This window comes from Chiloscyllium plagiosum, unplaced genomic scaffold (assembly GCF_037043375.1).
Source record: "Chiloscyllium plagiosum isolate Xiang-an unplaced genomic scaffold, Cpla_swu_hap1 HiC_scaffold_6, whole genome shotgun sequence".
NCBI classification, from domain to species: Eukaryota; Metazoa; Chordata; class Chondrichthyes; order Orectolobiformes; family Hemiscylliidae; genus Chiloscyllium; species Chiloscyllium plagiosum.
The window spans coordinates 83,721,507-83,737,743 of record NW_028270144.1 but is presented as its reverse complement, the minus strand read 5'-3'; the positions used below and the strand labels follow the sequence as shown (position 1 = coordinate 83,737,743).

Sequence of the window (16,237 nt, the reverse complement as noted above, 5' to 3'; positions counted from 1 at the left end):
ATACCTGACATATGCTTCCTTCTTTATCTTAACCAAACCCTCAATTTCTTTAGTTTTCCAGCATTCTCTATACTGACCAGCCATTCCTTTCACCCTAACAGGAATATACTTTCTCTGGATTCTTGTTATCTCATTTCTGAAGGCTTCCCATTTTCCAGCCGTCTCTTTACCTGCAAATATCTGCCCTCAATCAGCTTTTGAAAGTTCTTGCCTAATACAGTCAAAATTGGCCTTTCGCCAATTTAGAACTTCAACTTTTAGATCTGGTCTATTCTTTTCCATCACTATTTTAAATCTAATAGAATTATGGTCGCTGGCCCCAAAGGACTCCCCCACTGACACCTCAGTCACCTACCCTGCCTTATTTCCCAACAGAAGGTCAAGTTTTGCACCTTCTCTAGTAGGTACATCTACATACTGAGTCAGAAAATTGTCTTGTACACACTTAACAAATTCCTCTCCATCTAAACCTTTAACACTATGGCAGTCCCAGTCTATGTTTGGAAAGTTAAAATCCCCTACCATAACCACCCTATTATTCTTACAGACAGCCGAAATCTCCTTACAAGTTTGTTTCCCAATTTCGCTCTGACTATTAGGCGGTCTATAATACAATCCCAATAAGGTGATCATCCCTTTCTTATTTCTCAGTTCCACCCAAATAACTTCCCTGGATGTATTTCCAGGAATATCCTCCTCAGCACAGCTGTAATGCTATCCCTTATCAAAAATTATAAATGCAATTCTAGCCCCATTAGTTTAAATGGTGCTGTTGTTACATGATTTTCTTATAATGCAGGATCACATGGGAATGGAACTATTGCATTATTTCAGAATGATTATAATTCTAAGGTTCACAATATGACCAATTAGAGATGTAACAAGCCAAATGATAATACAGCAAGACCTAATAGGAATTTCTCTAAAACATCTACCAAACATACAAGATAGCAAAGAAACTGCGTTCTGGGAACATGCTTAAATAAACACTATGCCTTATTCACAATTTCCTAACAAATCTGAGAGCATCCAGCAGCAGCACAAGCCTCAAAGCCTTTCAAGGCTTGAAACAGCAGGAAGTTGTTAAAAAGGGTTATGCTGAATTTTTTGTTTAAAAACAGGGTTTGTCACTGCAAGACCCATTGAGCCCTCTCGCCATATCTTGCCAAACTTTGCCTAATTGTTTATCTACCATGCCCCTATTAGCATATCTCACTTCCGATTTCCACTTTGTCTTACCATGCACCATTCCTGAAACAATTCGCCACCCAGCGGATATCAGTCAGTCTGCAGCTGCCCTATGCGGCTGACATTTGCTCTAGCCATGGTGTATGGGAGAAATCAGCATTCCTCTTTTGGGGCCAGGTTCATGCTATACGTGGTGGTGCTGACATAGGACTTCCTCCCCTCAAAGGCTGCCACCCTGGTTCAAGCAATCTCAGCCATCTCGAGGAATGTCCAGCATTTTAGGAAGATGATCAACATTCTTCACCACTCCACCAGTGGAAGTGCCACCATTTCTTTCATTCACTGTCTGATATTGCACCTAGCATTCATTAAGACTTGTGCTCTAATACCTTCTCCACTGCCTGCAGCATTTTCCTTCTATCACTCTCACTCATCGCAATCCTTGACACCATTAACCTTGCATTCTCTCCGTACTGCCTAGTCTCTTGCTTAGGGACCTCCTACCTGCACCAAACAGTAACAGCTCCATCACCCACATTCATTTCCTGTAAAACCTGCGTCTCTTGTTGAGGGAAACAACCAGCAACAGGGCAAAAAAACAAGAAAGGATGGTGTGCTATTCATCATTTGGCTTCTCATCCTTGCCACTGTATTACAATGATAATTACCAGTGCAGCAGTGAAGAACAGAAATGTCCTGTATGTGGATCAGACATAGAAACGTAGAAAGCAGGTGGAGTAGGGAGGTTGAATGTTAATTGGGGGGGGGGGGGGGCCTGCCAAGTGGCATCTCACCACTGCCCAGTGAACAATTCATCATACCGTTTTTGAAAAAGATTTTGAAAAATGGCATGAGCTGCTCCTGACATTGAGAGAAGGGTCTCGCTGCACTGGTCACCCATTCTGCCACGCATCTCACCAGAACCCAGATTGTTCACATCCCTGTAAGATTCCACCCTTAGTGTTTCTAAGTTAGTTGCTCCCAGATAATAAATGCCCATCTAGGAGATAAATAAACCTCAAAAATAATTTCCATTTAGAACAAAGGCCAACAGATATTCTAATTTGCATTAAAACATTGTAAAATGTAACCAGTAAAACATAAAAGCAGTTGGAGATTCAAAATCAAATCAGTGTAAAAATAAAATCACATCTATACACTGTCACTTAAAAGTCAAATATACAGAAGCACATTAAATATATTTACTTCTTTGTAAAGCTTGCCAGGTTTTCTTCAACTAAAATGTTGTTTATACAAGCTTTTGTCCCATTCAAATCAGGTGCTGATAACTGAACTGACAATGAGTCTCCCCAAGATTCATCTGAAGGAGAAAAGAAATATAAACAATAAGTCTACAATTTCATATAACATTTTAACCACAGATAACAAAGTGAAACCTAGAACAACTAAGTATGTTTACTGATCTTTAAAACCCAAGACTGTTTTAGTGATGCACCTTTTAAAACGATAAATGCAATGCTAAAATAATTGATATACCTGAAGAATCCATGCAATTCTTAAAAGCAGCTTGTAGGTCATTGGGGGGGGCCTACTGTCGTTGAGGGCCTGCAATTTCTTGTGGATTTGGGAAAAGCTGATCTGTATACTTGCTCATCTTCTAAAATACACATCCAACCCAAACCATGTATATGATGGTGCCTGTATTTTTGTCTTTCACACAGGGGTCAGTGTATATTTTACATGGTGTGTGTAAAGATTGTGCAAGAGGGTGCAAGGCAGCTAGAAGGCCCAGCTCAGTCCTCCAAAACAGCAGCTCAGTGTAGAAATAATTTAAATGTCACCTAAACATCATGCCCTCATATGCAGTCAAACACAGAAGAAAGGCTAATGCAGTGTGGTGTATATACTTAAGATAGAGGGGAAGGAGGTGGTTGCTGCGCATATCAAATGTTCAGCTTCTTCAAGGAGTGTAAATGAGATAGTGTCAAAAATATCGATCAAATAGTCAATTACAACAACAGTAGGAAGGATGGATGGTACCTTAGGAGGCTCCTCAACTCAGGCCATATGGCTAGAACTTAAAAATAAAGGAGGACAATTGCATTGCTTGAAGCATAAGTATCGGCCTCAAAAACATAGGAAACAGACAGAAGCACAGAAATGTAGACAAATTTCAGAGAAGTGTAAACAGAATAAGATAATAGGGGATTTCAACTACCCAACAGCACTTCTATTGCAAGTCTAATAAGGAACTAAAATCTGATCGAGGAATTACAATTGGATACCTTATAAATATGAATTACTGTTGGATTATGAACCATTGAATTAGAAGGATTTATAAATGAAATACATTACATACAAGTTATATGACACCACATGCACTTGTTCAATGTAAGGTATTGAAATCTCTCTTTTGCACAATCGTTCCATCCTTCTGTGCTATTGATAGGTTCCACATCCGACAGTCTGCATTGTAAAGCCTGAAATACAGAGTAATTAATTATTTTAGCTGTTGTAGATTTATACATTTTTGCTCATCAAAAATCCTACTTTTTGTTATTTCTTGTTGGGGCAACAGAACTTTCATTGATGTGCTTGATATGGTCCATGTGGACTGCAAAATAAATACAGCATTGACTATAAAGTTGGTAAAGTGATAGAAAACAGTAGTGGGTGAACAGTTGCTTTTCAGACTGAAGGAAGCTATACAGTGAGGTTCCCTAAGGGTTGATGCTAGGGCCATGCTTCACTGATTTACATTAAATAACTCAAACATGGATGTATGAGGCACATTTCCAAAAGATGCAAATAACAAAATTTGGAACCGAGAGAAGAACAGTAATTGCAAATGGAAGACTGACTGGGGTAGAACAGGTTAGATAGCTGATGAACTTTAGTGCACAGAAACATGAGGAAGTGGTAGGTTTTGGTAAAAAGAATTACATGAGACATAAACAGAAGAGTGCATCCTTTCCAAGGTGCAGGAAGAAAAATTTGCAGGGTTACATTTACACAAATCGTTATGGTTGGATGAAGAGGCGTAGATTAAGAAAATCACTGAAAAGCACTAAGGGATCATGGACTTTCTAATTCAAGGTACAGGCTACAAAAGGAAATGATGAAGATCAATTGTAAAAATATTGATTCAGCCTCAACTGAAGTACCTGTGTGGTGTTCACTTCCGAATGGCACACATCAAGGTAAATGTGAAAACTTTAGAGATGGTGCAGAGATGAATTACAAAAATGGTTCCAGGGACGGTAGTCTTCAATTATATTGATAGATCGGAGAAACTGGGGTTGTCCTCCTCAAACACTGACAGGCTATTTGATGAAAGGGTCTCCAAAAGGCATGTAAGAAACTATTACACCCACACACACGAAAGGAATTATAAAAAGCAATTGAGCAAAAGGAAATATAAGTCTAAAAGGAAAGGACTAAAGGTGTGGGAATGGCCATTCCAATATTGCAAACAAATGTAATGCATTTCAAAGATTAAATACTCTTCTGGTAAAGTTCTACGAATTATTAAAAGAATGTTGAATAAAATCAGTGACAATGTTCTCTCAATCTTATATTATTTCTAATATTTTCCTCATCGCTCACTTCACTGTTGTTACAAAATAGGTAGGGAATCTGGACATTGACAAGGCATAAGCATATTTATCTGTACTAAGTACTTCAAGCCCCAAAGTAAACAGCCACAAAGTCAAAACAAATATAGTATGTAGCAGCTCTTAAAGAAACTAGGAAGGATGCGAGAAATGTGAAAAATATACAAGAATTGTTTGATTTAAAATTTATACATGCAAATTCAACAAACTATTTGAACGGCTAGATAATCCTTTTCATACAAACACAGAAAATACTGGAGAAACTCGGCATGACCAGCAACATTTATGGAGAGAAAAACAGTTACGCTAAGAGTCCATTTCAAAACAGTTATTGTGGACTCAAAATGTTAACTGTTTCGTTCTCTATACATATTGCTGTGTTTCTCCAGGATGTTCTATTTATTTTATATTTCCATCTTCTGCAGTATTTTGTTTTTATTTGACATAATCTATTTCTTGACTCTGTTAAAGAATATTGGAGAAGACATCAGAATACTCATAGGTTCTCAACTGTACAATTAATACAGTCAGGCCTCGATTTACTACATCATCCAACAATACATAAAACTAAGCATTACACTCAAATTTTAACTTATAAATTAGAAAGAATGACTGTACTGGATTCATTTCCGTTAATAACATTACTTTATTCTTGAAGATGTTGGAAAGAGGGTCTGTCTTTAATGCACTAATGGACTATTAAAGTCAATTAGAAGAGACATGAAATCTTTTCAGATTTTAAAAGATCCAACTAGCCTGTGTGGGCCAACTGCCTGGTCTTGTTCAAGGTATTACTTTCAGAATTCCTCCTGGTTCCCATCTCCCAAGGTACCTCCCCAAAATCAAGCACAGAATCTCCTGAAGAACAAATACACTGTGGATCTCAAGCAGCTACAATTTAGTCGTGGAAAGCTGAATTCCAGTGAGGGCATTGACAACGGCTCTAGTAGACAACCTTGAGAAAGTCCAGATATTGAGAATTTAGCTACTCCGTGTTCTCTAGAACAGTTGGTTGTTTCTCTTGGAACAAGAGAGGCTAGTGGCTGAGCAGGTATACTATTACATGAAGTGTGTCCACTTTTGTGGGCGGCACGGTGGCACAGTGGTTAGCACTGCTGCCTCACAGCGCCAGAGACCCGGGTTCAATTCCCGCCTCAGGCGACTGACTGTGTGGAGTTTGCACATTCTCCCCGTGTCTGCGTGGGTTTCCTCCGGGTGCTCCGGTTTCCTCCCACAGTTCCAAAGATGTGCAGGTCAGGTGAATTGGCCATGCTAAATTGTCCGTAGTGTTAGGTAAGGGGTAAATGTAGGGGTATGGGTGGTTTGCGCTTCGGCGGGTCGTTGTGGACTTGTTGGGCCGAAGGGCCTGTTTCCACACTGTAAAGTAATCTAATCTAATCTAATCAAACGTTCTAGATTCCCTTTGCAGGCTTGTACATAGACTCTCAAAGTCCCAAACTATCGCAAGTTTTGAGAAGATTTGTAGCTCAGATTGAGGTACTGGATGTAGGTTTGCTTGCTGAGCTGGAAGGTTCATTTTCAGACATTTCATCACCATACTAGATAACATCTTCAGTGGGCCTCAGGGGAAGCAGTGAAAGACTCCTGCTTTCTATGCTTGGGTTGGTGATGTCATTTTCTGTTCTTTTTCTCAGGGGGTGGTAAATGGGTCCAAGTCAATGTGTTTGTTGATAAGAGTTCCGGTTGGAACGCCATGTTTCAAAGAATTCTCGTGCATGTGTCTGGTTTGTCCTAGGATGGATGTGTTGTCCCAGTCGAACTGGTGTCCTTCCTTATCTGTATGTAATGATACTAGTGAGAGAGGGTCATGTCGTTTTGTGGCTAGTTGATGTTGATGTATCCTAGTGGCTAGTTTCTGCCTGTTTGTCCAATGTAATGTATGTTACAGTTCTTGCACGATATTTCATAAATGACATTAGTTTTGCTTGTTGTCTGTATAGGGTCTTTCAAGTTAATTAGCTGCTGTTTTAGTGTTGGTGGGTTTGTGGGCTGCTATGATGCCAAAGGGTCTGAATAGTCTGGCAGTCATTTCAGAGATGTCTTTGATGTAGGGAAGAGTGGCTAGGGTTTCTGGGTGCGTTTTGTCTGCCTGTTCGGGTTTGTTGCTGAGAAAATCAGCGGACTGTGTTCATTGGATACCCATTCTTTTTGAATACACTGTAGAGGTGATTTTCCTCTGCTCTGAGTAGTTCCTCTGTGCTGCAGTGTGTGTTGGCTCATTGAAATAATGTTCTGATGCAGCTTCGTTTGTGATGTTGGGATGATTGCTTCTGTGGTTCAATATTTGGTCCGTATGTGTTGTGTTCCTGTAGACGCTGTTTTGAAGTTCCCCATTGACTGTTTGCTCTACTGTGCTATCTAGGAATGGCAGTTTGTTGTCGTTTTCCTCCTCTTTAGTGAATTTTATGCCAGTAAGGGTATTATTGATGGTCTTGAAGTTTCCTCTCATTTGTTTTGTTTAGTGATGACAAAGGTGTCATCCACATAGCAGACCCAAAGTTTGGTTTGGTTTGGTTGGTTAGCAGAGCTGTTTGTTGGAATCTCTGCATTACTGTCTCTGCTAAGAATCCTGATATCGGAGATCCCATGGGTTTTCCGTTGTTGAAGGTGAAATGGGTGGTAAGGCATATGTCCACTAGCTTGACGATACTTTCCTTGCTGAAGAAGTTGGTGGTGTTTGGTGTATAGGTCTTTGGGTTTTCTATTAGGGTAGTCAGTGTTTCCTTGGCCAGGTTGATGTTGATTGACATGAACAGGGCTGTTACATCATTACTTCATCCTCTATCTTAGGATCTTTGAGTCTTCAGGAATTCCTGGGAAGAGTGGATGGAATGGCGTGAACCTTCTACTAAGTGTTTTAGTCTTTGGTGTAGCTCCTTGGCCAATCTCTAAGTTGGTTTCCAAGTAGCGAGACTATGGGTCTGAGGGGGACTCCTGGTTTGTGAATTTTGGGTAATCTGTAGACGCATGGAGTGTTGGATCCATCTGGTTTCATTTTTTGGAAGTTGGTCTTATTTATTTCTCCAGATTTCTGAAGCTTTTTGAATAGGACTGTGATTCAGTTCTCTAGTTTTTTATCCTTGAGTTTTTTAAAATCAATGCTTCTGTGTTGTCAGTGTTATTATTTTCTGTAACTTTGTCTAGTTTTTTTTATTTTCTGTGTTGTTGCCGCTGTTTAATATCTATGGCTTGTTGTATTGTGTCTGTCCATTCACGGACAGTTGCATGAGTGAGTAAAGATTTTTGGTGCAAAATTTCCCAGTTGTATTTCCGGAATCTGTTGTGGGCATCATTAATCATTTCTCTAAGCATTCTGCAATCATTGTGCTCTGCTCTGAAATTTTTTTGGCTAGTGGGGTGTTAAGGGGAGGTTTGTATTTAAGACATTTAGGTAGTACCTGCTTTCTTAGGCATTCATGCAGCAAGTACAGCTGTTCACAGGTGGCACTCTGTTAGATGACATTTGTTACCCATTTTCGGGCCAGTTTTAGCATATCATGCCCAGGAGGTGTTAGCGAGTTCTGAGAAGATTTGCAGCTCAGGTTGAGGTTCTGGATGTAGGTTTGCTCACTGAGCTGGAAGGTTCATTTTTAGACATTTCGTCACCATACTAGGTAAAACCTCAGTGAGCCTCTGGATGAAGCACTCCCAAACTACCCTTCAGAGATTAGTTAGAGAAGATGCTAGACCCAGGGTCAAGATCAAATTCAGAGAGCTGACACCAGAGTTTTCATTATTGCACAGCATCCTGCAATGCTCACTAACTGGCAACTTGCTTTGCAGTAAGCAATTAATTTCCCAATATTATGTCCCAAGCTTGTGGTTAAGCAGTTCAAGGTGCCAAGATAGCAGTCAAACATGGGGAACTGCCAAACTATCCCTCGAGCATTCCTATGCCAATTTCTTTGTTTCTACGTTAGCACTTCGTATATCTCCACACACAGATCATCAAGCCTACACTCTAAACTATGTAGGGTACCACTCTGAGCAGATAGCTGTAAATGTGCCCTATCCAGTGTCCTGTCAAGAGATACTCCAATTTCTGCAGCATTGAATTTTTTTTGGGTTGCTCACGGCTATTTGGATTTACAATTAAACAATAGGACAACTGTTAGCCTTTGTTGGCATGGGTAAGTAGAAACAAATGAATGACTTCCAAAATGTATAACAATTAATCATGTCTAGTGATGAAAGAAAAGTTTAAAATGAAATGTGGGGGAGGCACGTTCGGAGGACACAGAGGCTTCACCAGTTCCCCTTATGACATGCCACCATCTACAATGTCCACAAATGATTATGTAAGGTAGTGCAGGGATCTCCTGCTGTGGCTGCCTGACATCTGTGTTACTGGTGAAACCCTGGTGTGAATAATCAGGACAAAATAGCACTGCTGGTGAACAAAAGGTTGGAGATATGAGGAAATGAAAGGAGTTAACACAGAGCAGTCGGTGCAGACTGCTTCAATGGAGGCAGCAAAATGTGAAGTGAAATACGTAGCAATCCAAGAGAGTGAAAGATGGAGAGTATCAGTGCTTCAGATAGTTTCGTTCTTCTTGGTCTTCCATGAAGAACAGCATTAACAATAGGCATGCATTAGAGATAGCTTTACATAGCATGAGATTAAGGAACTGTCATGCTTTGGAAATGATGCTTTTTCTGATTTGTTGTGCAACCTCTGTCCACTTAGAACCAGCAGCTTACTCTGCTTCCCCTCCATCCCCTCCCCACCCAGAAGCACAGCAGTGACATCGCCAATAAGCAAGCTACATTTCTCTTCATTGGAGTTGTTGCTGCACCAGTGTAATCAGATGGGTGCTCAGATGATGGCATCCATTCTGAATTAAGCAGTGTATCTTTGACCAACTTTTGCCTCAGATTTTAAAATAGTTCCGATTAACGCATTTGGAACACTTGGGCAGACAAAGTATATTTCAATCTAAATTTTACTGGAAGAAAATAGAAAGATTATGTTGTTGTCAGACTGGAGTTGAATTAGAGAAGTCAATTACCAAAAATCTGGAATAAAAACAAAAATACTGCTAACACTCAGTAGTATATTATGGGGTAAAAACAATGACTGCAGTTGCTGGAAACCAGATTCTGGATCAATGGTGCTGGAAGAGCACAGCAGTTCAGGCAGCATCCAACGAACAGCGAAATCGATGTTTCGGGCAAAAGCCCTGTGGGTGCTAGTGTGCAAGTGTAAGGAAGTTTTACTGCAACAAGATGTTGGAGAGACCACATCTGCAAATAAATGAGAGCAGTTTTAGTCCCCTTATTTAAGAAAAGATATTTACTTCACTGGAGACAGTTCACAGAAGGTTCACTAGAATGATTCCCCAGTATGGAGGAGGTATTGTCTTATGAGCAAAGGTTGAACAGTTTGGAACTCTACTCATTGGAATTTGGAAGAATGAGAGGTGATCTCATTGAGACACTGGATTCTGAAGGCACTCTGGAAGAGTAAATGCAGAGAGGATTTTTTCCCTCCTGACAGAGTCTAGGACCAGAGGGAGGAATCTCAGAAAAAAAAGGGGTGTCAATTTAAGATTGAGATGAGAAAAAATTTCTCCAGTCCAAGAGGTGAGACACTTTGGGAACTCCTTGCCACAGATGTGGGGTTAGGGTCCTTGTATATATTTGAGGCTGAGATAGATAGATTCTTCTCAGTTTCGGAATCCAGGGTTGCCACAAAAGGGCAGAAAAAAAGGGAACATGGAATCTCAGATCAGCCATGATCCTACTGAAATGGCAAAACAAGCTCAAGAGGATGATTGGCCTACTTCTGGTCCCTATTTCCTGTGGTCTCAGTGCTCTGGCAGTGTCTGTGAACTGTATGACTGCTGCAGTTCTGATAAAGGCGCATAGATTTAAAAATATTAACTTTCTTCACAGATGTTATCAGTCCTGCTGACAGTTCTAGTATTCTTTCTTATTTCAAATTTCAACATCCTCACTAAAACTTTGGATATGGTACAGAAGGGGACAGGACTGAGGACGACCATTTGGTACCATGAGTGATACTGGCCTCTTGAAGAGCTATTCAAATTGTCCCCTTTACACCTGCTCTCTTCTGACAGCCCTCTAGATTATCAATGCATAAAAAGCTTTTAGTCTCACTTCTGGAATTACAAACGCCTCATACAGGCAAGAGCAAAAATGCACCGTTAAGTTTCACTGAGGCATAGATTTTGGTAACTTTCTTTCTGAAGATCCTTCTTTGAGAGTACATCCATGTTCACACTTACTTGAATAGGTAAAGTTAGAAAATCCTCTTTTAACTTCCTTGTATTTGTTACTGGTATTCGTGCTGTGTTGCCATAATCAACGTATTTGACATCAACTTCTCTATGTCCAGGTAAGCCTAAAACACATACACAACCCTTGTGATTTTAATTTTTTTTTCTTATTTAGTTAAGGTTTCAAAACAGGTAACACCTCAAAAGAATACATACTAAAAAGATCAGGTAATTTCAAAAACCACTATTCAATAAACTTTAGACATATTATAGCATACTGCAGCTGTTATAAATACGTACAGTTCAAGATTACTCAAATACACACACACACACACAATACTGTCCATAGCAGAGTTAAAAAGTGATAGAGCTAATTAAAAACAGATGAAGAAAAGTAAATTTAAAAAGGAGATGCTTGAAAGTTCTCTCAAGGCAAATGCTTTGGGAGAATTCCAGAGGGATTAGATGTATTTGTTTCACATAAAAGTTGTAAAACAAAAATGTTTTCCACACAATTTAGTGGCAAATATTGCTGAGCCATCACATCTGATCAAAAAGCACGAATGCAGCAAGTCAAGTGCCTGCTTCACTCATGACAACTTATTTTAGAGACTGCTGCATACCAAATAAGAGCTGGGCATCTTTAATCATGTACAACAGATGCAACAGCTGTCTCAGGGTAGCAGAGGTATGCCAAGCCATGGGCAGCCACGATACTTGCTTGAGGGTTTGAAGTTTGACCATTTGTGCAGTCTAGCATGACAGTAGAAGCTTTAAAAAAAAAGTGATTTTGAGGCAACATGTTCCAAATCTTGGAATAATGACGGCATTGACGAAATTTTGTGATAAAAATAAGGGAGTTAATCCAGAAGTCCCACCAGGACAACTGGTGAAATTTAAATTCATTTTGAACATTTATTTCGAAGTTAGTTTCAGCAATAGTGATCATCAAACTATCACTGCTGTAAAAACTGACTTGCTCCACTGATGTCTTTAAAGGATATTGACATACTAAGGTGCTGTCATCTTAGATGAGATTTCAAACCAAAGTCCTATCTTCTTTGTGGTTGTGAAAGATTACATTTGAAGAGGAGCAGGGCAATTAACCTTGCCGTCCTGACCAATGTTTACGCTGTTTTCAGATTATCTGCTTGTTCCTGCATTGCTGTTCTTGGGAGTTGAGTGCAAGTTTTGCATTCTCTCTATGCTTAAACAATATTGACTTATTGCAAGGTGCTTAATGGGTTACAAAATGTGGTCCCTTTGCAATGCAGGAAACACGGCAAATATTACACTACATAGATAAATGAGCAGGGACAACATTTGAAAATACCACATGATACAGTAGTGCAGCAATATCCTGATTCTTGGTTAGTATCTTTCAAAAACCATATCATAAGAGGAGGATGTTGACTTCAGTATTGAATGGTTTTTCTCTGCACTAATCAAGCTGACTGAACCATCCATCCCTGGGCTGGTTAATAATTTGTTCAGCTATTGAAACCCAAAAATGGTTTACTTAAATATGTAACTCCTGAGTAGTTAATGAGCAGCAAAATGTATTTCTCCCAGAATTGTAAAATACAAATGTACACCAAACTGGAAACAGTGGCACCAATTTTAGGTCACTGTGTTTCAGGGAAAATTTTTAAAGGCAATGCACAGTTCATACACTACTTAAAACTGTATCTGTTATAGAACTCAAGCTGTTCTAGTGGCAACCATAAACATTAAAGACTGGACTTCCTCATACCTCAAAATGTTTGCAAAGGTGTGCAGGTGCCTACTGACATTTTGCCATTGAGCACACATTTCAATTGTTTGCACTTTTTAATCCTGACAGCAAATTCAATTACAGGTATCTAACATTTCCTGCTGAGTAAGTGACTTTTCTAAAGAAAAAAATCAAGCAATATTTTTACAGGTCTGAAAGTAAAATTGTGCATACTGGAAGCCTGCAATTAATACAAGAATGGTGGAGACCCTCAGCAGGTCTGGTAGTATCCGTATGACCTCAGAATATTGCAAGTCACACAACATTGTTTCCCTCTCAACAAATGTTGCCAGATTGCTGAGTTTTTCCCTGCACTGTTTGCTTTTACAGGTATCGATTTTGTGCAATTTAAAATCTGCTTTAAAGTCAAAATTTTTATATGGAATTGCTTAGGTAGTGTTCAGTTCACTTTTGCCTTGACATTGTGATATAATGGTTTAAAATGGTCTCTTTGAAAATTAAAATCACTATTAAGAAATCTTCGAAAATTTCCTGAGGGGATAGTCTGGTAGCTGTTGCAAGGTAGACTTGGCAAGTAGGTTGATCACAGGTCCTGCGGTGTTGCTGAACAAAGAGACCTTGGAGTGCAGGTTTATAGCCCCTTAAAAATGGAGTTGCAGATAGATAGGACAGTGAAGGTGGTGTTTGGTATGCTTTCCTTTATTTTTCAGAGCATAGTGTATAGGAGTTGGGAGGTCATGTTGCAACTGTACAGGACAATGGTTAGGCCACTTTTGGAACAGCAAGGATGTTGTGAAACTTGAGAAGTTTAGAAAAGATTTTCAAGGATGTTGCCAAGGTTGGAGGGCTTGAGCCAAAGACTGGGGCTGTTTTCCTTGGAGCATTGAAGGCTAATGGGTGACCTTATAAAGGCTAATAAAATCATGAGGGGAATGGATAAGGTAAATAGACAAAGTCATTTCCCTGGGCTAAGGGAATCCAAAACTAGAGAGGGCATAGATTTAAGGTGAGGGGGGAAAAATTTAAAAGGGACCTAAGGGGCACCTTTTTCCACACAGAATGGTATTTATATGGAATCAGCTGCCGGAGAAAGTGGAGGCTGATACGATTACAGCTTTTAAAAGGCATCTGGATGGGTATATGAATAGGAAGGGCTTGGAGGCTGGCAAATGGGACTACATTAATTTCGGATACCTAGTCGACATGGACAAGTTGGACTGAAGGGTCTGTTTCCATGCTGTACATCTCAACAACTGCACTGCACGCAACTGGAGATCCGAAATAAACTGGTGGCTGACTTAATTATTCTCTAAAGTGGCCTCGTGAACTACTCAGTTAATGGGCAGTTGGGAATAAGTAACAGATATGGCTTGCCATAGCTTCCCACACCAAAAAAAAAGAAAAAATAAAGAAAGAATGTCTTTGAGGAAGACAAATAGGGTTTAAAAAAGTAACATTTGCAAGCAGCAGGCTAGCTTAGTGGTTGGTCAAGTCAGTTTTAAAAATCACAAGGTCTGTGTAAAAACTCTACCACTTCCCTAGTCCTAAATAAACCCAGAAATCAACAATCTCATTTCAAATGGAACACTTGACATGCAATCGGAGGCAAAAGACAGATCAGAAATATAATTTGTTTACTAACATTTATAATAGTCTCAGATAAATAGTGCTTTTATTTCAAAAGTGCACCTTTTGATGCACTTGAGGCTTATTGTTCTAATGGTACATTTCAGGCCAACACCTGTTCTGGATACTTTTCTCCATAGCCTTGCATACTGCGTGTATTCAAATAATCACCAAATGTCCTCTTGAATGCTTCAAATGAACTAGTCTTCACTGTATGTTCAGGCAGTGCATTCCAGACCCAAAACACTAAGAAAAATCCTTTTCACACATCACATTTGCTTCTTTTTCAAATCCCTTTAAATCAATGCCCTTTTGTTTTTGATCATTTTATGAAGGCGGACAGGGATTCTTTTAAACCTCAACCACTTTCTCCAGTGCATTCACATCCTTACTATGGTGTGGTGCCCAGAACTGCATACAATAGTCCACTTGAGGTCTAAAACGTATCTTACATAACTTCAGCATTACACCCTTATTCTTGTACTCTGCGCCCCTCTGTCTTTATCATGGAAAAGACAATGACATCAAACTAGGTGATACTTGTTCCTTCAACGGACTTAGTCTAAAAATGATAAACTATGCTTTTGTCTGTAGCACTGATACTTTTATAAGTAGATTATTACCAGATCAAAGATGAAGGAACCTTTGCATTCAAAATGGACAACTTTAGCAGATTAGTTTAAAAGAACCTTACACAAAACATTAACCATCACCAAAACAATCTTGCACAAGCTTTAATCATCTTGGGGATCAGAATAAAGTTCTGTATTTCTTATGTTTTTCCATACCTTGACTAAGACTGCATGCCAAGTACCCCATTTTACAAAAAGGCTATTGACTTCAGAGTTTGAATATGACAGGGGATGTGATACAATAATCAACAGTACAAATATTTACCATATTTACTTACCACTAATTTGACATCTGTACCATCCTCCATCATCAAAGAGTGCTGCACAAGCTTGTCCAACAAATGGGCACAGGATCTCCAAACTGACATCTTTTCCAGTATAAAATTCAAACATATTTCTTGTGAGGATGAGAAGATCCACACTATCCATCTGCAGCAGGAAGCAGGAAAACATAAATACTTGAAAAACCTGGCAAATCATTTCCTTGAATGATAAAATTCACATATTGTTGCGTAGTGTAACCTGAAGACCACAGACTTGGAAGGATCCATGTTCATGCTGGTATGTGTCCAGTTAATTAATCTCAACTGAGGTAGCAAACATGCAGTTGGTCAGGTTAGGGGGTCAATCAAATCCAGTCTATAAAATCTCCCACTTTGGCTCTTGTGGCACAGTGGTAGTGTTCCAATCTCCAGGCCGTAAGGCCCAAGTTCAAGTCCCATCTGCTCCAGAGGAATTTAATAACATATCTTAACAGGTTGATTACAAAATACATATAATTAGATTACTTACAGATTACTTACAGTGTGGAAACAGGCCCTTCGGCCCAACAAGTCCACACCGACCCGCCGAAGCGTAACCCATCCATACCCCTACATTTACCCCTTTACCTAACACTACGGGCAATTTAGCATGGCCAATTCACCTGACTTGCACATCTTTGGACTGTGGGAGGAAACCGGAGCCCCCGGAGGAAACCCACGCAGACACGGGGAGAACGTGCAAACTCCACACAGTCAGTCGCCTGAGGCGGGAATTGAACCCGGGTCTCTGGCGCTGCGAGGCAGCAGTGCTAACCACTGTGCCACCGTGCCGCCCACTAATCTTTAATTGAATAACAGTTAACACTTTTTGGGTCCATTAACAATGGTGGAGGCACAGGACACTGATTCTTTAAATAACTATCCAGCTGCCAGAGGAAGTGGTGAAGGCTAGTACAAT

At 39.8% G+C, this 16,237-nt stretch overlaps 1 protein-coding gene across 1 annotated transcript in view; it reads right to left on the bottom strand.

Moving 5' to 3' along the window:
* Positions 1-15,438, bottom strand: part of rnf17 (ring finger protein 17) — a 97,454-nt gene extending 82,016 nt beyond the window's left edge. Inside the window, exons 1-4 of the mRNA XM_043691873.2 lie at positions 15,295-15,438; positions 11,033-11,148; positions 3,509-3,629; positions 2,395-2,509 (exon numbers count right to left, since the gene is read on the bottom strand). Of these exons, the coding sequence (XP_043547808.2) occupies positions 2,395-2,509; positions 3,509-3,629; positions 11,033-11,148; positions 15,295-15,409 (467 nt within the window). The 5' untranslated portion in view covers positions 15,410-15,438. The remainder of the gene's footprint in view (positions 1-2,394; positions 2,510-3,508; positions 3,630-11,032; positions 11,149-15,294) is intronic.
* Between the last annotated feature and the right edge of the window lie 799 nt (positions 15,439-16,237).